Genomic DNA, 20,659 nt, shown 5'->3' with positions numbered 1-20,659 from the left:
CCTCACATGGCACCCTCTGCCCCAACACAGCTCCATTCCCACAGAGCTGCCTTGTGGCTTATTTAGGTGGTGACTCACCCACACATTTTTTTTTTAATTGCACGACCAATCCATGCATCCTTGTCCTTACAAAAATTAGAGCAGTGCAGATAATAATAGCTAGTGTTTGTTGGGTGCTTACGATGTGCTGGGAGTGGGGGCAGAGACGCCCACAGCCCACGCTCAGGCCATTAAATGTGCCCAAAACTCTGTGAAAAGCTCTAGGTACATCATCTTAGTTAAACCTCACAAAAGTATAGGAGATAGATGGTGTTATTCTTATCCTTCTTTCAGAGGTGGAGAAACTGACATTCAGAAAGGTTAAGTGATTTGCCCAAAGTCACACAGCTAGTAAACTGCAGAGTCAGAATTTAAATCTGGGCAACCTGGGGGCGCCTGGGTGGCTCAGTCGGTTAAGCGTTCAACTTCGGCTCGGGTCGTGATCTCACTGTTCGTGGGTTCGAGCCCCGTGTCGGGCTCTGTGCTGACAGCTAGCTCAGAGCCTGGAGCCTGTTTCAGATTCTGTGTCTCCCTCTCTCTCTGACCCTCCCCTGCTCATGCTGCCTCTCTCTCTCTCAGAAATAAATAAAACGTTAAAAAAAAGATTAAAAAATTTTAATAAAAAAATTAATCTGGGTAATCTGGCTTCTGGAGCGCCCTTTCTAATCCAAAAGCTCTCTGAGGCAGGCAAAGGGATCATTATTGTGCCCATTTTACAGATAAGAAACCTGAGGTTCAGCGAGGATTATGGGATTTTCACTGAGTCATCAATGTTAATGTTGACCTTTCTCCTACCCAAGAAAGAATCCACAACTTCCAAGAGGAGAGTTGGGGGGGGGGGGATGTTAATTTCCCTTGACCCAGACAGGTAGTGGGGACCCCTGGGATCTCATGTTGGAAACTTGGCAGTATCAGATGCCCTCTGCTGGCTGCCACAGGCCCAGCTTTGGAGATGAGCCATCAGGAGGGAAAGGCTCCAGGCCAGAAGTCCAAGCCCCCCTCTGCAACCCTCTCACCGCCCACCCAGAAATACCCATGTGACCCTGGAAATGAGTTCAAGTACTGACTTCCACAGTCAGAGAAAGACAGATGCCATATATTTTCACTCATACGTGGATCTTGAGAAACTTAATAGAAGACCATGGGGGAGGGAGGCGGGTGGGGGGGGGAGGTAGAGGGAGGGAGGGAGGAAAACCATAAGAGGCTCTTAAATACTGAGAATGAACTGAGGGTTGATAGGGGTGGGGGAGAGGGGAAAGTGGGTGATGGGCACAGAGGAGGGCATTTGTTGGGATGAACACTGTGTGTTCTATGGAAACCAATTTGACAACAAATTATATTAAAAATAATTAAAAAATAAATAAAAGACTGTGACTTGTAAGAAAAAAAAAAGTGCTGACTTCCAATCCCCACTCTGGCACTTGATGGCTCTGTTATTAAGAGGAAGGAAAACAAAATCAAAATCTCTCTAACCTGGGGGACAGGGTCCCTGAGCTCTGATCTCCTCTATTACATCCGCCTTGTTGTAGGGCAGGTGTTCTTGCCTATTTATGGTGGTGGAGCAAAGTACCCCCAAAGCTAGGGACCTAAAACAAAGATTTATTATCTCACAAAGTCCTGGGGGTTGACTGCGCTCAGCTGGGTGGCTCTTGCCTGCAGTCTCTTGTGTGGGTGCAGGTGGAGGGGGACAGGGGCTGGGGCCACTTCTAGTGGCCTCTCCACTCAGCGTCTGGGGCCACAGTGCTCCTTATGTGTCCTGGACAGAGCATCTTAAACGTCTTACTGGAAAAGTGGGGCTCTGAGGGGCCCCGGAAGCAGAATCTGCCAGGCCAGTTAGGGACCGCAGCCAGAACTGGTCAGCGTCACTTCCACCAAAAGAGTCCCAGACTAGAGGGAGCGGAGAAATGGACCCCACCTCTGACTCTGGCCGAAGAGCACGTGGGAACCCCCTTGGAAACCCAACCTGACAGGTGACCCCTTGGCTTTCAAAGAGCAGGAGCTTTTCTGAAGTCTGCTGGGAAGGAGGCTGTCATCCGCTCGCTTTCTCCAGATGCTGCTCCGGGAGAGAAGGGAAGGACAAACAGCGATAATTTATATAACATGGCAACGTTATTTCAAGTCAGCCAGAGCTACATGCGGATCTCAGCTCCCAGTGAGGACTGGGTGATTTTGCGACCCCCATCAGCTCTTAGGGACTCTGTCTCTCCACTCTCCGTGTGTAGAAGCCAAGGTGGTGGAAGCAGTCTGTGAAGCTACAGGACCACAGACCCACGCCAGGTCCTGAGTGGGGGGCTGCCTTAGGCAGTGAAATCCAGGAGAGAAGGGCTTCCTCTTGGTAACAGCACTGCCACCATCTGGCTGCAGAGGGCGCTGGTGTGCACCACCAAGGACTCATGGGAGGCGGCCACAGCGGTGGGCATCCAGCACCCGCTCTCAGGCACCTGGGGACAAAGTCACCCAACCTGCTTCCTCTGTAGCTTTGCCTGAGGTCTCTGGAGCAGACTTCATCTGGGAGCCCTTCCCTGAGAGTGGTGTGGATGGGTGTTCCCCACCTCCTCCACCCAAGGTGGGACGGAGGCAGATGAGGTGAGAAAGCAGCTAGAGCACAAAATTTAAGGAGGCACTGGCTGAGGGTCACATGTGTGTAGCATCTCTCTGTCTCTCTCCTTCTGTCTCTTTCCCTCTCTCCCTCTCCCTCCCTCTAGGACTGGTTACAGAAGAATACAACCTTCCCAGAAGCCCCCAGCCACAGCCATTCATGACTCATTAACCAGAATTAGCCACTTGCTTATTACCAGTAAAGGGCTGGGATCACCAAGACAGGGTGAGATGTTTTGCAAATGGTGGGTCACCAACTGTGGATCAGGAACCAGATTAGCAGGTTGTAACCAGTATTAAAAAAAAAAAAAAAGAGGGGCGCCTGGGTGGCTTAGTCGGTTAAGCGTCCGACTTTCGCTTAGGTCATGATCTCGCGGTTCGTGGGTTCGAGCCCCGCGTCGGGCTCTGTGCTGACTGCCAGCTCAGAGCCTGGACCCTGTTTCAGCCTGTGACTCCCTCTCTCTCTGACCCTCCCCTGCTCACGCTGTCTCTCTCTCTCTCTCCTGGAAATAAATAAAACATTAAAAAAAAAAAGAAAAGAAAAGAAAGAAAGAAAGAAAGAAATAGACTAGGAAAAACCTGCATACTTTGTTCATAGTCTAAGCATAATTTTGTAAACCTTGTTTCAGCTGTGTGTGTGTGTGTGTGTGTGTGTGTGTGTGTTGTGTGTGTGTGTACTGGGATGCTATTATGAAATGTATTTTTTGTGGGTACTGGGCAAAAAAGAAAACTGGTATCTTACACTGTTTGGAATGGGATTGATGATGAAACAGAATGACCATCCCAGTAGCTGTGCTGACTTGTCATTTTCTTGGGGACGCATTCCCTGAATCCTGAATCCAAGCCTCACTGCAGACTAGACATGGCCAACACACATTGGCATAATGCCTTCAAAACGCTCGTGGTGGGGCGCGTGGGTGGCTCAGTCAGTGAAGCATCTGACTTCGGCTCAGGTCATGATCTCACAGTCCATGGGTTCGAGCCCCACGTAGGGCTCTGTGCTGACAGCTCAGAGCCTGGAGCCTGCTTTGCATTCTGTGTCTCCCTCTCTCTCTGCCCCTCCCTCACTCATGCTCTATCTCTCTCTCAAAAATAAATAAACATTAAAAAAAATTTAACTCGTATGGCAAGTCTAGTGATCTATTTGTTTGCTGTCTTCCTCCATCACTGGACCATATGTGCTGGAAGACCAGGGACAAGACTGTGTTCACGGCTGCCTCCTGCCCAAAGTGCCATCAGAGGGACAGGGTCTCATGGAGGTTTAGATGCGGCTCCAGTGCCTACTGCATCCCCTGTTGTCCATGTGACACCAAGTAGGTCACTTTATCTCTCTTTGCCACTTCACCTCAGTTTCCTCATCTTCAAAATGGGAGCATTCATGCCCACTCTGCCTAATTTCCAGAGCTAAACTAATCGTCTCAGTGACCCAGATTGGTCCCTATAAAACCAGTGAACATGTGTTCAATTACTGAATGGGTTTCCCTTCCCACGGTGACAATCTTTGCTCCCTGGCAATTGGCGACAGTCCGATTCACATGTGTCCTGCTACTTCCTATTGTGATGTAGCAACCACCCTGAACTTACTGACATAAACCAACAACCCATGTTTCGATGTTCGTGGATTGGGTTAGGAATCAGAACAGGACAGCGGTGGTGGCTTGTTTTTGCTCCGTGATGCCTTGGGCCTCAGCTGGAGTGACTCAAAGGGCTGGGGGCTTGTATCTGGGGGCTTCTTCACTGACCTGTCTGAGCTGGGATGTCACATCTGGGCTGTGGACCAAGTACCTATATGTGGCTGCTTCCGTGGCTTGGGCCTCTCATAGCATCTGGGTTCCAAGAAGGAGCATCCCAAAAGCAAGCATCCAAGAACGAGTGTTTCAGGAGAATCAAGTGGAAGCTGGTGTCCTTTTGTGACCTGTTCTCAAAGTCACACAGCACTGCTGCTGTCGTGCCCTATCTGTTGAAGAAGTCACAAGTCCGCCTACACCCCAAGGGAAGGAAACAGAAACCCCACCTCTCATGGAAGCAATGAGAAACAATCTGGACCATTATTAAAGACCTCTACAGTGGGGGCACTGGGGTGGCTCAGTGGGTTAAGTGTCTGACTCTTGATTTCAACTCAGGTCCATGATCTCTCAGTTTGTGAGCTTGAGCCCCGCATCGGGCTCTGGGGTGACAACACAGAGCCTGCTTGGGATTCTCTCTCTTCTTCCCTCTCTGCCCCTATCCCACCCCCAAATAAATATATAAACTTTAAAAAATTATTTCTAAAAAATAATGTCTACAATGTGTCTAGGCCCCCAGCGATATATGTTGAAAGAATGAATGCATGAGCAGCAAGCAAATGAATGTATGAATGCACAAGTCAGCGAATATCTTGTCTACTGCACTAGCCCCCAGCCTGGAGGAGGAGCTCTGTGAGTGTTTGTTGAATGACTGAGTGAATGGAGCCTCTATTTCCCCATCGGTTGGCATGACCTTCACCCCCACCCTAGGAATCACATGCCCACGACCGGGGGCATCTGAGCTGGGCACTGGGAAATCGTGCACAAAGAGGCTCTAAGACAGGTAGGCACTTCCCTTGTGCTTCAGCTTTCCAGGGCTGCTGTCACAAAGCTCCTCGAACTGAGGGGCTTAAAATAACAGAAACTTCTTCTCTCACAGTTTCTGGAGGCTGGGAGTCTGCAGTCTAGGTGTCAACAGGCCGTGTCCCCACTGAAGGTCAAGGGCAGAATCTTTTCTTGCCTCTTCCTAGCTTCTTCCTTGGCTTGTAGCCACAGTGCTGCAGTCTCCGCCTCTGTCTTTGTGTGGCTTCTCCCATGTGGATGTCTCTGCTTCTGACTCTCCCTCTCCTTTCTGCCACGAAGGCCTCGTATGTTGGATTTAGGACCACCCTAGTCCAGGATGGCCTCCACTTAACCAATGATATGTGCAAAGGCCCTATTTCCAAATAAGGGCACATTCTGCGGTTCTGGGTAGACAAACGATGGGGGGACACTATTCAGCCATCACACCTTGTAAGCCGGACAGAAAGACGGAGGCTCTGGCTGAGGCATCACGAGTAAGAGGGCGAGGTGGGGAGAGGCCCCTACATGCAGGGCATTCTAGGATTGGCGGAAGGCGCTTGGATTCATTTTAAGTGCAAAAGGATGTCATTGAAGGGTGTAAGCAGGGGAATGGCTTACATTTTTAAGAGATCACTTGATTCTGTATGAAGAGGCTGTAGAGTGAGGGGCGAGAAGGTGGCGGAGACCCACTGGGAGCAATCACACTTGTCTCATCAAGAGGTTAGGGACGGAGGAAAGTGCTGGAAGAGGACACGGTGGCGAAAGGTGGATTGATGAGAAGTGTGATTTGGAGGTAGAATTGAGGGATTCGCTTAAGTGTTGGATGTCAGCAGTGAGGGAGAGAGAGAAATAATTCCCGAATATTTGGTTCCAGCAACTGGTGCCTTTACTAAGATGCCTTTACTAAGAGAAGACTCGAGATGGAAAAGGTAGGGTATGGGAAAATAAAGAGTTTCACGTGAGATGTATTTAGTTCATTGTCAAGGACTGCGCTTTGCTGCCAGCAACTGAACGGCTCAGTTAGGAGGAGAGAGAGCTGGGCTGGGAGGCTTAGAGGGAGAGACGCCCAAGGAGCCACTTGCATTTAATATGGTGAAAACGATTGCTCTGTCCACATCCCGGAGGACTGCCACCTTGTGGACTGGGAAGGAGGAACCCTGGGGGTAACTGGCATTTGGGACCCTGGAAAGAGCCGAGCAGGGGACAGCTGGGGTTGGGGTGGGGACAAGGAGAGTGGGTTCTGCTTCCTGCTTGGCCCCTGATCGTGTGACATTGGAGGCCATTCCTCTCTGGACCTCAATGTCCTCATCTATAAAATGGGACTACTAATCCCTGCTTACACAGGGCTGTGGCAAATAAAGATAATGAATATAAGATACATAGCACCATGTTTGGCTCTGAGTAGGATGCTTTGCTATTGTTGTTGCTGAAAATCCCAGAGAAGAGTATAGTGCTGAGAGGTAGAGCGTGTGTGTGTGTGTGTGTGTGTGTGTGTGTGTGTGTGTGTGTTGGGTGAGGGGGTGTGTGTAAGAAGGGAGACTCTACAGCCAAACCACTGGGCTAAAATGCTAGTAGCCCCCCACCTTACTAATCTGTGTATCCTTGAGCAAGTCATTTAACTGCTCTAAACCTCAGTTTCTTTGTCTGCAAAGTGAGTATCTAATAATAATGTCCCCATAGGATGTTGTGATTGTAGAATGAATTAATACCTATAAGGCACACAGAGCATCGCCCGGCAATAGGAGGTGCTTCATACACACTAGCATCATTCCCTATAGAGACTGACAGCAGGGGGTGTCCTGGACCCTGGCTGGCACTCCCAAGATACCGCCCTGCCAAGTTCCCCATCATTCATTTCTTGTCCATTTATCAGATCAGTAGACTGAGAGTCTGGGGTCATACATAAGGGGAGGGGGGATACGTGTTAACTGTCATCGCTAATAAATTCACCCCTTGCCACAGTCGAGCACAGCTAAGCACTTTGCATGGATTTTTTTCCTCTGTCACTCATGGAAGGCTCCCAGATGAAGAATCATTTTTATTTTTATTTATTTATTTTATTTATTTCTGAGAGAGAGAGAGAGCGTGAACAGGGGAGGATCAGAGAGAGAGGGAGTCACAGGCTCTGAAACAGGCTCCAGGCCCTGAGCTGGCTGTCAGCACAGAGCCCGACGCGGGGCTCGAACCCACGAACCGCGAGATCATGACCTGAGCGAAAGTAGGACGCTTAACTGACTAAGCCACCCAGGCGCCCCTGAAGAATCATTTTTAAAGAGCATAATTGATGGGTCAGAAGCAGCAGGCAAGCCCACGGCATCTGCTATGTTCAGACACCGAGCTCAGCTCCCAGGAAAGCAACCCCTTCACGAAGCTTAGTGGGTTCTGCCCTCAGGAAGAAACAAGTTCTTTCTTTCATTCAGCTGCCATTATGCACCTTTTCCATAACAGACAGAGCTAAGGATTCCTAACTGGTGGGTGCCTTGTGAGTGGCACAGCGCTAGAGGCGGGAGAGATCCCAGTGAGGGTGACGCACACCCACCAAGAATTTCCAAATCTTCTGCAGGAGGAAGAAAAGAAGGCTGGTAAAGGGTCGCAGGAGAAAGTGAAAAGTAACAAGTTTAGGAGGAGGCAGGGCCAACCCAAGTCTAGATGGGCAAATACCTTCCCTTCCCCGCAGCTCTGGGTCTCCATTCGCCATTTGTCAATAGCAGGGCTGAGGTTTCTGCCAGTGAAAACAAGGTAGGATTTCTGGATTGAGTCCAGAAGCCGATGGGTGGCCGCCTCCTCCCCCCTGCATTGCCCAGTGGAGCTGCCCCTGTAGAGGAGAGGAAGAGGCGAGGCAGCTAGAGCCCAGTGCAAAGGCTCAGGAGCAGGGTGCTGCTTTAAGCACCCTTTCCCCGCCGCACCTCTCATCCCCCAGCGACTCCGAGTGTCCGGGGTGCGGGGCCAGGAGCCAGTGGAAAGAACGGGTGCTGAGCTGAGTCAACCAGAATCAGCCCAGCGGCACCCGTGGAGCGAGCCGGCTCGGGGTGGTCGCGGAAAGCCGAGCAAAGAGAATGCCTAGCGAGGCGGGGACCCAACACCCCACACCGCGCCTCGTTGACGGGACACCCCAGATCAGGGTCCTGGGACCCGCGAACCGAGAGAGCGAAGGAATAACCTGAGCCGGCTGCAGCAGTCGGTCCTGTAGGAGGCGGCATCTGGGCGCCCCGTGCCCTCCTGGAGTGCCACCCTACGGCCTGCGACGCCCCCCCGCAGTAAACCTCACGCCGGGAAAGATCGCGCCAATTCAGATAAAAGTCGTCTTGGAAGCTGAACGGCACGCGCCTATCTCCAAGTTCCTGCTCCTGACTCCTCCGAGTCCTCGGCTTCCTGAGCAGCGACAGTGAGCCCCTGCACGGAGCTGGAGAGACAGCTGCCGGAGACCCATCTACCGCTAGGAGAGCGTCCAGATCTCCGGAGGGCGCCCTAGCAGCGGGGGTAATTCCCCCAACTCGCCACTGCCTCCGGGGTGCAGGGCGGTCCCGTGCGCATGGAGAACCACACGGAGCACCCTGAGCGCGCAAACGCGTCGAGCCCGGGCACCATGCCCCAGTCTCCGCTGGCTGTACACGCGGTGACCTTGACCCTGGTGCCTCTCCTGTGCGCCATGGGTGTGGCGGGCAACGCCGTGGTGGTCCTGGTGGTGCTCCGGAGCCGTCACATGGTCACACCCACCAACTGTTACTTGGTGAGCCTGGCTGCAGCGGACCTGCGGGTGCTCCGGGCGGCCGGTGTGCCCACCATAGCCGAGGCGGTGTCTGCCCGGCTTTGGGTCTCCGGCCACGCAGGCTGCCTGGGTGTCACCTACCTGCAGTACGTGGGCATCAACACGTTCACGATGGAGCGCTACCTCGCCATCTGCCACCCGCTGCGAGCCCAAAACTGTGCACCGTGGCGCGCGCCAAGCGCATCGCGGCTTTGGTTGGCTGGGCACCAGCGCCTACTGCGTGCTCTGGCTCTTCCTGGTGGACACACGCGAGACCGCGTACGCCGATGGCGTGCAGGTGCAGTGCGGCTGTCGCAGGTCGCGCGCTCTCTACCTGCCCGTCTACTTCCTGGACTCCGCGCTCTTCTATGCGCTGCCGCTGAGCCTGGCCACCGCGTTCTACGTGCTCATAGCGCGCGTCATCTTCGTGGGGCCGAGGCCTCCTGCCCCCCCCCCCGCTGGGCGCTTGGGCTCCGCGCACCAGGGCAGCCCCGCGGGCCACCAGCGCTTCTCCTCCAGGGGCAGGAAAGGCTCCCTCAACTCCCGGAAGCAGGTGGGGACCTCCGTCTTCATTGAAACCCTTGTTCTGAGCCAGCAGATGGAATGGATGGAATCTTGGGCCCTTTTGGAGTCAAATTCCTCACGTATAACCCCTTGCTGTACCACTTACCAGACTTGATTTTGAAGCTATCACTTCTGCCTTTCTGAGCCTCACTTCCCTCGTCTGTCATATGGGGTAATGACAGCGCCAACCACATTGGAGTGTCCCAAGAAATGGGACGAACCATGTGAAGCCTATAGCCCATATGAAGCCATATCACAAAGTAAATGCTCAAAATGTTGGCTATTATTTTTTTTAATATTTTTATTTATTTCTAGGAGAGAGAGAGACAGCGTGAGCAGGGGAGGGTCAGAGAGAGAGGGAGTCACAGACTGAAACAGATTCCAGGCTCCGAGCTGGCAGTCAGCACAGAGCCCGACGCGGGGCTCGAACCCACGAACCGCGAGATCATGACCTAAGCGAAAGTCGGACGCTTAACCGACTAAGCCACCCAGGCGCCCCAAATGTTGGCTATTATTAAACGCTCACAACCAGAGGCTTACCCTCCACAGTGGTATTCTAAGGATGGGGAGACTGAGACTCAGACAGGGGAAGTGGCTTTCCCAAGTCCATACCACAGCGGACACTAAAGCTGCCTGGATGGCTGTGGAGAGCCAGACAGCCCGAGATGGGGATGGATTGCGGTGAGGTCAGGAGAGACCCAGCACTTACGGAGTGCCTACTGTGTGCCTGGTTCTATGATCATTCCTGATATTACTCCTGTTTGGGATGCTTAACGCCTATTGTTATCAATAAGGAAACGGGCTCAGAGGGGACAAGGGAGTGAGAAGGTGACACCTGGAGGGACCTGGGGTGAGAACCCAAGTGTCCGGGCTCCTTATATCCTCCACAGGGACTCCAACAGTGTGGCCTCCCAAGAGTATTCAAGGACTGCAGGCGGGAGGAAGGCCCCCCAAAGCCCAACTGGTCTTTATCCTTAGTCTTCCGCCCATACCCTCAGCTTGCGGAGGAGAGCGGAGGACACCTCACCCGCTGAGTCACTCCTGAGCCTGGCGAGAACCATCTGTGCCATCTCCCTGCCTCCCAGGAGGTGGGTGCACTGTGGGGGGCTCTTCCAGCCGCCTCAAACAAGGTGGTCGTTAGAGGAAAGGGGCTCACAGACTAAGCAGATGTGGACCTTTAGCTCCGGCTGTAGGCCCCTTGCAACCTTAGGCTCCAGAGAGAGGCTCCTCCTTCCCTCCCCCCCACTTGTCTACATCTCTGTTCACTACTTTCCTGCTCACCTAAAAGGGCTGGGTTCAAGTTCCCCGCTGGTCTCTCCTTTAGGCGAAACTTTTGCTGGTGAAAATAGTACTGCAGACCTGGGTGGGTTCTTTCTGGCCCCTAGCTTTGTTAACATCTTGCTGTGTGGCCTTGGGTAAGTCACTTCACCTCTCTAAGCCTTGATTTTCACCTCTATAAAATGATTTTAATTATCATAGTGCATGTTATGAATCTGGCACATCGTAAGTATTCAATATAAGGTACCTGTTATTATTGTTGTTGGCACATTAATGTCTTTTTTGACAGCGGGCAATCTAAGGACTGAGCATTCTTTGATGCCCGAGAGAGCCCTTGCAGAGTGCTATGTACAACGGCGACAGGGAAGAGGCATCCCATGAAAGCAGGATGTTTATGCTAGCAGGGTGGGGAAGGCCATTGCTAATAATAATAACTATATTATTATTATTGTATATAACCCCAGTTATTGGGGATTTGCTGTGTGCCGGGCACTGGGCTCAGTGCTTTACACAACTTAGCATGTTGAGTTTTTTTGTAACAACTCCAAGATATAATAGGTACTGTTACCCTCTCGGTTTGACAGATGAGGAAACTGAGTCACAGAGGGGCAGTCCCAGGATACAGAACTGGTAAGTGCTAGAACCAAGATTTGAACCCAGGCAGCCTGGCTCTGGAGCCCACACACTGGTGTCCAGTATTTATCACCCACATGAACCCAAAATGGAACAGAATTAAATCTGAATCTGGTAAAATAGGGAGTTAAGACTGTCTAGGGAATTGTGGTTCCTGGAGACTGTCACAGCCCTGAAGTTCACTGATTTCGCCAGGGCCGGGGCTTCTTGGGGAGGTCGCTCATAGGGACTAAATTCCTGGGCTCTGAGAAGCAAGCTTGTGCAGGAACATTCCAGGCCAGCTTCCTCCGTGATGAGAACTAGTCTCTCCCGCATTCCCGGGAGCGGATTCAATGTGTCCAGGCCTTCCTGGGCAGAACCCGGGGTAGGAACTATTTGGGCTACTTAAGCTCTCGTAAGCGAACTTTTGCCACCCAAGGTTTGGCCTCTGAAGGACTCACTGACGGTTTCAGGGATGTGGGCAGCCTGGGTGCACCGCTCTCCTCCCCGGTATTAGGGCTGCCCCTGTCTCCCATTGACAGATGCCCCGTTGTGGCCTTTTCATTCAGGATTTCTTTTTTTTTTAATATTTTTATTTATTTCTAGGAGAGAGAGAGAGACAGCGTGGGCAGGGGAGGGTCAGAGAGAGAGGGAGATACAGACTCTGAAACAGGCTCCAGGCTCTGAGCTGGCAGTCAGCACAGAGCCCGACGCGGGGCTCGAACCCACGAACCGCGAGATCATGACCCAAGCGAAAGTCGGACGCTTAACCGACTAAGCCACCCAGGCGCCCCCATTCAGGAATTTTCAAATGAAGCATCTGAAACACCTTCCAGCCCACCTCTGGGAGGCTTGATTTAGTTTTTGCTGTCAGGGAAGTGCTGGCCTGTGGATGAGTGGGGGTGGGGTGGGGTGTGGGCTGTGGAGGAGGGCATGACAGGCAGTCAAGGGCAGAGGTAGGAAGGAGAGTCGGGAGGGAGAGTTGGGGCGGGGGTGCAGCGAAAGTACGCCAAGTGAGCACGTGGCTGGGATGTTGGGGAGAAGGGGTTGAGCTGAACAGAGAGCTGCGTCCAAGCTCAACCGCTGGATGGCGGTGAAGCCAGGATCGTAACCCAGCTGTGCCTGGCTCAGAACCGCAGCCACTTGCACTAGTAGTAGTAGAGCCTGTGTTCACAGCAGCAATCGCCCACAGGGCACGTACTGCCTGCCCGGCACCGCTCTGCCCTCCTTACCTGAGTTCCCTCCTGTAATCGTCACCTGTGATGAAGGCAGTGGATTCATGAAACTTGCTGCCAGTAAAGATGGTGGCCCACCCAAGGGCTTTGGAGGGGGTTTGGGGTGGTGGCTCCCCAGTGAAAAGGACTTGAGCAGGGCCTGCAAGGAGGCACAGCAGCTTCCTGGCTGGGGATGCGATGGAGGGGGGGCCTGGCTTGGCAAAGGGGCGGATGCTCCTTTGGCTTTCTCGTCTTGCGAGTGTGCAGAGAGGCCTGGAACTGGGGGTTCTCTCTCGGCACTTCTGCTCCCCTTTCTCTCCTGTCGTACCTGGCAGGCCACCAAGATGCCGGCTGTGGTGGTGGTGGTGTTTGCTCTGCTGTGGCTGCCCTGCTGCGCCCTGGTGGTGGGGGGTTCCTTCCCGAGCCCGCCCTACCTCAGCCTCGGCTTCCTTCTCTTCCTCCAGCTTTGCATGTACCTGAACAGCGCGGTCAACCCCGTCATCCACACCCTTATGTCCCAGCGCTTCTGGGAGGCCTTCCATGGGTTATTTCAGTGCCCCCTGGCCCGGCCCAAACCCCCGCCCCAGGAGGCCACCGCTGTGTACTACAGTGTCATCAAAGACTGTCCCCAGATCAGACCGGGCTCTTAGAGGAAACTAGAGAGCAGACAGGGAGGGGATCCCGGCACCTGAGGGCAAGGCCCACTACTTTATTTCTACAGAGGAGGGAATGGTGGAGGAGGGGGTGGTGTCCAGGGCTGCTTAGTAGAGGTGTGCAGGTTGCGCACCATACAACCCTAGGGGTCACCGTTCACATCACAGCTTAGATTTGTATATTTAGTAAAACAATTTTCCAGTTTAATAAATATGCAAATCTAAGAGGGAGGCACCTTTTTATAATTCACACACAAGCACTCTAGGGCGTAAAGGCAGCCTGGCTGGGTGAACATCTGCAGAGACTGAGTAGGGTAGGAGCTATTGCCAGGGGTCTCTTGGGAATCTGTGGACCCTCTTCCTGAAAATTCAGAGCCTTCCCCCGCCCCAACCCAGGATAAATGCCAAATACTTCCTCCCTCTGAAAGGTGACAGGTGACTTTGCCAGGGTCCATACAGGGGGCCTGCTGGGCACTGCAGACACTACAGCAGCGATAAGGGCAGCAAGACCAGCCTGACAGGGAGGGAGCGAGGACGCGCCCTTCCCGGCACTGGAATCCTGGTCCCTGCACCCAGGGAGGCCGCCAGGTGGGTGCCGGAGGCATCGGCCTTGTTTAAACCAGGCCTGAGCCTTCAGGTCTGAGGCCTGGGTCCAGGCTTCTGGGACCACCCAACCTGATCGTGCAGAAAAGGAGGACAGTAAAAGGCTTCTAGAACCAGCCTTACCTACAGGCAGGGCCCCCAGGTTTTTTCTTTTTCTTTCTTTTTCTTTTTTTTAATGTTTTATTTATTTCTGAGAGAGAGAGACAGCATGAGCAGGGGAGGGGCAGAGAGAGATGGAGACACAGAATCCTAATCAGGCTCCAGGCTCTGAGCTGTCAGCACAGAGCCCGACGCGGGGCTCGAACCCACGACCCGTGAGATCATGACCTGAGCTGAAGTCGGACACTTAACCGACTGAGCCCCCCAGGCGCCCCCTCTAGGTTTTCATTTGAGGGAAAATGGGACATTCCCTCCCCCTCTCCAGATCCACTTATATTTTTTCTCTGAAGGTGCCACCAGCCCACTGTCGGTGCTTATTTGAAGTTGTTGAGTGTTGTCTTTCCCAGAAGGCACATTTCCTCGGTAGAAGGAGTTAACTGAGTCCCTGAAACTTCAGTGTGGATGGGAAGTTCTTGAAAGCTTTGCGTCTGGAAAGGATTTCAGGTGCCACAGGATGCAGAGCCAAGAAGATAGCACTGACAGGTAGGAAGACAGGGTAGAGATGGAAATTAGGGCAGGGAGGACAGGAAGGTTCTAGAAACCGGCAAAGCATTGTTAGGATGAGGTGATCCCTTTGGGGTCCTCACGTATCAGGCTCAGGAAAAATTCAAAGACATGTCCTAGAATGGGTTAAGCTAAGATTTACTGTGTAGGGAGTAAAGTTCAAGTCGAGGGTCAGGGAGAGAAGAAAATGTGCAGGTCCCCCCCACACCCCAACCTACTGTCATCCCACAGAAAGGAATGAGGGCACAACGATTTACTGGAATCTCGGTGTGACTGCTTGTGTCGTAGTGGAGGGAACCCCACGCCGATTACTCTCCCTTCTTATGGGGGAGCATGTGAAAGCAGCCTCATCAATGAAGGGAAGCAACAACCCGCCTGGGCACCAGGAAGAAGGGATTGGGGTGACCTGGGTTCACAGTCACCCTACCTGCCTGAGGGGACACTACCTGCCTTTGGGGACACTGGGAACCAGGGGAAAGTACAGCCTCTTCTGCTGAGGAAAGGGCCGCTGGTCTACTGGAAGCTCAGAAGGAGGCACTCCTCCTCGATGACCCAGCTGCCTCAATGCCCCGGCAAGCCCGTGAGAACTTTTGGGGGCCCCTTTTGGATGACTCTGTCCATTGCAGGATTTTCTTTGAACATCACCTACACAATGGCATGGGTGCATACGACGGCCACAGACGTATTTTATTATCATTTTATTATCACTCACTTGTTTGGGTTCTTTGACTCCTGAATATCCTTTCTGTACATGGGAAGTCATTACCCATGTGTAAATCTTGCTAGAAAGCAGAGCACTAGGTCCCACTGTGGAAATCTGGAAAGCCAGACACTTGCTCTCCTTGCTCCTGGCATGTGGCTCGTGAGCCATGTGACCTGGGTGCAGCGAATCAGAAGCCCAGGACTTGAATCTTCAGCAACTGATACCAATGCACAGGGAGAGCATTTTATTTACGATGTTGCGACAGTAACAGTGGTATCCATCATTCAGCGGCTGTGGTGACAGCCAACGCCTGGGAGCAGTGGCGGCAGTGGCGTCCCCACCAGACGTAGTTGATTCCTGCCATTCAGCCCACCCTAATTCCCACCGTATTCTAACTCGGTTCTATGAGCCTCCTGACACCCTCATTAAAAAGTCCCCCTTTTGGGGAGCCCGGGTGGCTTAGTCGGTTAAGCGTCCGACTTTCGCTCAGGTCATGATCTCGTGGTTCGTGGGTTCAAGCCCCACATCGGGCTCTGTGCTGACTGCCAGCTCAGAGACTGGAGCCTGTTTCAGTCTGTGACTCCCTCTTTCTCTGACCCTCCCCTGCTCACGCTCTCTCTCTCTCTCCTAGAAATAAATAAAAAACATTAAAAAAATTTAAAAAAAAAAAAAGTCCCCCTTTTTTTGCTGATCTGAGTCAATGTCTGTTGCTTGCAACCAGATTTCCTGGCGGATCCTGAGGCATTAATCTTTAACTTGTCTCTGGGCTCTGACAAGCTAAGGCAAGTGGATTCCCCAATTCTAAGATTCTTCTCCAACTGTGTGCTAGCATTTCTACCTGGATAGCACACCTACTATGGCCAATTGGAATCGTCCTCTTCCACCCGATCGCTTCCACCCCACTCCTGAGCCAAAGCCCCCGAGTCACGCCACTTCTGCCCCCTCCCCTCTTCCTATCCAAACAGTAACTGACGGTTCAAAGCTTCTGATCATCTCCACTCCCATCTCTTGGTGGACCTCAGCCTCATCGCTGATCTGCCTTCAGCCTCTCCTCCTCGCCCCCATTTCTTCACAGGCTGTGCACATCCAAGGGCACCAGTGGGATGATCACTATCTACATGAGTATTGGGGTCAAACTAGATCTGGAGTTCGCATGCGCCCCACCACTCCCTAAAGTGGGACCTTAGCCAAGTTACTTGTTTGAATGACAAGTTGTCTACGTTTGCCCAGGACAGCCCCAGTTTTAGTATTGAAGGTCCCTGGAAAAACCCCATTTATATTTACATTTATATTTATAAATTATTAATGATATCTATTTCTATTTAATGTAGGCTCTGTTATCACGCCTGTGAAATAAGACCTACAGTTGTATTTAATCTGCAGCATTGTTCTGGTAATTGCTTTGGGGCCCAGAAAGTGCTTGCACTTAGCAAGCCTAAAATAAATGCTATCTACTTAAAACTATCTTCCACATAGCATTCCATTCCTTTCCCTCACAAAGCTGCTCGCACCTTGGGATTATATAGCTATTTGAAATGCTATAGCTGGTTGTGGCAAATAAATTTTGTGGTCTCCCTTGCCAGTTTGAATTGATTCCAAGAAGGCAGGGGCCATGTCTGGTTTTCTCACCGTTGTTTCCAAGCCTAGAACGGAGCCTGGCATGTAGCAGGTATCCAGAAATATTTGTTAGATGCATCAGTGATGGATAATGAACAAAGACTAGCTTAACCTTAATACTCAAGCCACTTTGCTGTGATTTGGACAATTTGAAGTGTAGATTGTGGCTTATTATTTGTTGGCAACAGGAAGTATCTTTGAATTAAAAAAGGAGTTTCTTTGGGGCGTCTGGGTGGCTCAGTCAGGTAAGTGTCTGACTTTGGCTCAGGTCATAATGTCGCAGTCTGTGAGTTCAAGCCTGGCGTTGGGCTGGGTGCTGACAGCTCAGAGCCTGGAACCTGCTTTGGATTCTGTGTCTCCCTCTCTCCGCTTCCCCTACCCCCTCCCTCTCACATTCTGTCTTTCTCTCTCAAAAATAAACATTAAAAATTTTTTTAAAGGAATTTGTTGGAGTTGGAAAGAACCAGAAACAGGATAACTCCAGAGACCTACATAACAGAACTAACGGGCAGTTGCTTCAAGGCATTCATATCAGAATGACTCAGCTCCACCTAGGCCAGGAGCAGGATGGACAACTTACTGGACTATCATTCAGTGACTGCCATTAACAGTTGTATAGGTCTGGCACTGCTCAATTCCAGCACGTACCACTCAGCAATCTAAATGAATGAATCCAGGGCATCTGGGGGAACTCAGTCAGTTAAGCATCCGACTTCGGCTCAGGTCATGATCTCATGGCTCGTGGGTTCAAGCCCTGTGTCAGGCTCTGTGCTGACAGCTTAGAGCCTGGACCCTGCTTCAGATTCTGTGTCGCCTCCCTCTCTCCCCTTCATCCTCCCCCACCTCTCAAAAATAATAAACATTAAAACAAACAAATCCTCTGGAGTTGAGCAGTGTGCCTATGCAAATATATATGGCAGACCTTAACAGAAGGGTGGTAGTTTCCTCGAAGAAAGTTGAACTGATGTTACCAGAAAAAGGCAGTATGGATGTGAGGAGGAACCAAAAAAACCAACAGATATCCGCCATAGATGAGTTGACTAGCCTGACATCAGTAAGGAGCCTCGGTCATCCTGGTCAAGGACAGCTGGTCCTTGCTAATACTGTCACCTGGTGGCCGTTAAGGAAACAGCATTATCTGCTTTTCTGGCCTCCCTTTTGATTTATTTTCTTCCTCTTCCCCAGCCTCCCTCTTTCCGTCCCTTCCTCCCGCTTTCTGGCTTTCTCTCCTCTGTCCTCTCTACCGTCCCAATCTCTCAGCTTCCCTCCCAATCCCTAGGCTCCACTCCCCTCCCTGTCTCTTCCTCCCCCAAGATTCACCATCATGACAAATTCAGCAGCTCTAGAGAGAGTCCCTGAGTGTTGTACTGGCCAGACTGAGCCCCAGAGTTGGGGACCCGGCAAGCTAGAGAACTCATACCCTATCTCCTCTCATCACTTTCCCTGTTTTCCTCTTCCTTCTTGCAACATCTTCTTTCTTTTGTAAACCATACATTCAGCAAATGTTTGATAGCTGGAGCGCCACCTGTATGCCAGAATCAGCCTGAGATTCACGAACTCTGCTGGAGATTGAGCGCGTGGCTTTCTACTCTTCCAAGACCCACTTATGTCGTATTGCCCAAATACCTCTGAGGAGAGATGCCCATACACATATCAAAGAAAATATGACACCATATTTCATTTTGTTCTACTATAGCTATCAGAAAAATTGCTGGATGGTCATTCTATCCCCCAAAAGGATGTTGAAGTTTTAACCCCCAGTATCTGTCAATGTGAGCTTATTTGGAAATAGGATCTTTGCAGATAACCAAGTGAAGTTGAGGTCATTTGGGTGAGCCTTAATCTAATATGACTGTGTCCTTACAGAAAAGGGAGGTGGGAGAATTTGGAGACAGACACGGGCAGGGGGAAAATCATATGAAAACACAGAAAGACCACACCACCTACAATACAAGGAAGGAATGCCTGAGGCTCCAAAAAGCAGGGAGAGGAGCAAGGAACGATCTCCCCAAAGTGATCAATACAAACCAACTCTGTTCACACCTTGATTTCACACTTCCAGCCTTCAGGACTGTGAGACGATAAATTTCTGTTGTTTAAGCCACCCTGTGGTGATACCTTTTTACAGTCTTCAGCACACTGATACAGATGCTGAGACGGTGAGATACAGAAAGAATGGTTTAAGGGTAGACAGAAGTTACTGAGACATCAAGGATACTTTTGAAAAGAAAAACCCTTAATATCAAAAATAAAATTTCCTGGGGCACCTGGGCGGCTCAGTTGGTTGAGCATCTGACTTTGGCTCAGGTGATCTCGCAGCTCATGAGTTCATGCATTGCTTCAGGCTCTGTGATGACAGCTCAGATTCTGTGTCTCCCGCTCTCTGCCCTTCCCCTGCTCTCTCGCTCTCTCTCTCAAAAAATTAAACCTTAAATAAATAAATAAATAATCCCTATAAACCTGTACCTATAAGTGATGAACATTTAACATTTTCAGTTCCAGTGCTTATTTCAACAAGGATTTGTGTGTATGTGTGTATTCTATTTTCTCTCTTTACACAGACACACACATTTGAAATTCAAATTAATAGGCCAAGGATCCCCTGATATTTTTCTTTCATTTTGTGTATCTTTCATACACAGAATGGAAACATCATCCATTTTCCTTCTGCATAGAAAAATTATGCAGATGCATAAGGGAAAGTCCATTTTCCTCCTAACTAACCTCATCTCCCATGGATTACCATTGTTAATTTGGGAGCATATTTTTCCAAATTTGATCTAAGTTAATACCTATTTAAATGTGCATATCTTTATCCAAACATGTATATGCAAATATAAAATTATGCTTTTTAGATTTGTTTGCCTACTGTTTTACTTAAGAGTATATCATACTTTCTTTTTGTGACTGCACTCCCCACTGATCGATTTTATTTCAGCATAAATTCTTGGATAATGTTTGAATTCTACCACATTTCACACATTCAAGATGTTTCTATGAACCCACCACAGTAGGTGAAGGCTTTACTGTACCGGTCACATTCTTCTCACATTGCTCCCCCATAACGAAGAATTTATCACACTTAGAATATTCGTAGGGTCATTCCCCAGTGTGGTTTCTGATGCTCAGTGGGAAAAACAATCTAAAGAATAAGACAAACGGCGTAAAGAATAAGATAAGTTTAGGAGGAAAATACAGATTTTGGAATCATTAACGTTTGGGTGGACATTTCCTGGGCTGTAATCTTCGCTTCTCAGCTATAGTTTTCGATAAAGTTAATAAGCAACTTTTCTCCTTGTATTAATGGTTCATAAGCAACCAACCGACCCGCCTGGAGGAATCCTACATCTGGGGGCGGGGCCGCGGCGCCTTATGGGGACTGTAGTTCCGAAGGGAACAGGCGCCCCTTGGGTAACCCTGGGAAGGGCCTCCCGGAGGCTTCTTCTGCGCATGTGCAGGATCCTGGCGCTCTACCTCGGCTCTCCTTCCGGTTCCCCAGGTCCTTCCGGGGGCGGGTGCTGCAGTCTTTTAGCGGCTCGGATTCCGCCTTTAATAGCTGTGCTCTGTGCGGAGCGGAAGCGAAGCAGGTGCACCCGGGATATCCAGGAAGGGCTGGCGGGGGCCTCCGGACCCTCGGGGTTTCGGAGGGAAGGGTGGGCCGGGCTGGCTTAGGTCCGAGGAGGGGGACGCGCCCTCTCCCCGCATCCCTCGGCAGGGAGGCCCCGAAGCGGGTTTCCACTTGTCCCGGAGATAGGCGGAGGGAGCCGGGCTGAGCTCCTGACCCACAGGCCTCAGGGTGG

General features: G+C 51.1%; 1 protein-coding gene across 1 annotated transcript; it reads left to right on the top strand.

Moving 5' to 3' along the window:
• The first annotated feature begins 8,736 nt into the window (after nucleotides 1–8,736).
• LOC120243308 (thyrotropin-releasing hormone receptor-like) lies at nucleotides 8,737–13,270 on the top strand. Its single transcript, XM_039249438.1, is given in 4 exon segments — nucleotides 8,737–9,124; nucleotides 9,127–9,156; nucleotides 9,159–9,505; nucleotides 12,956–13,270. Coding segments are annotated over 4 exon segments (1,080 nt in total).
• Nucleotides 13,271–20,659: the final 7,389 nt, after the last annotated feature.

Source organism: Hyaena hyaena, unplaced genomic scaffold (assembly GCF_003009895.1).
Source record: "Hyaena hyaena isolate Hyena2069 unplaced genomic scaffold, ASM300989v1 scaffold_335, whole genome shotgun sequence".
In the NCBI taxonomy this organism is placed as follows: Eukaryota; Metazoa; Chordata; class Mammalia; order Carnivora; family Hyaenidae; genus Hyaena; species Hyaena hyaena.
The sequence above is the reverse complement of the archived record's forward strand: the minus strand, read 5'-3'. Positions and strand labels throughout refer to the sequence as shown.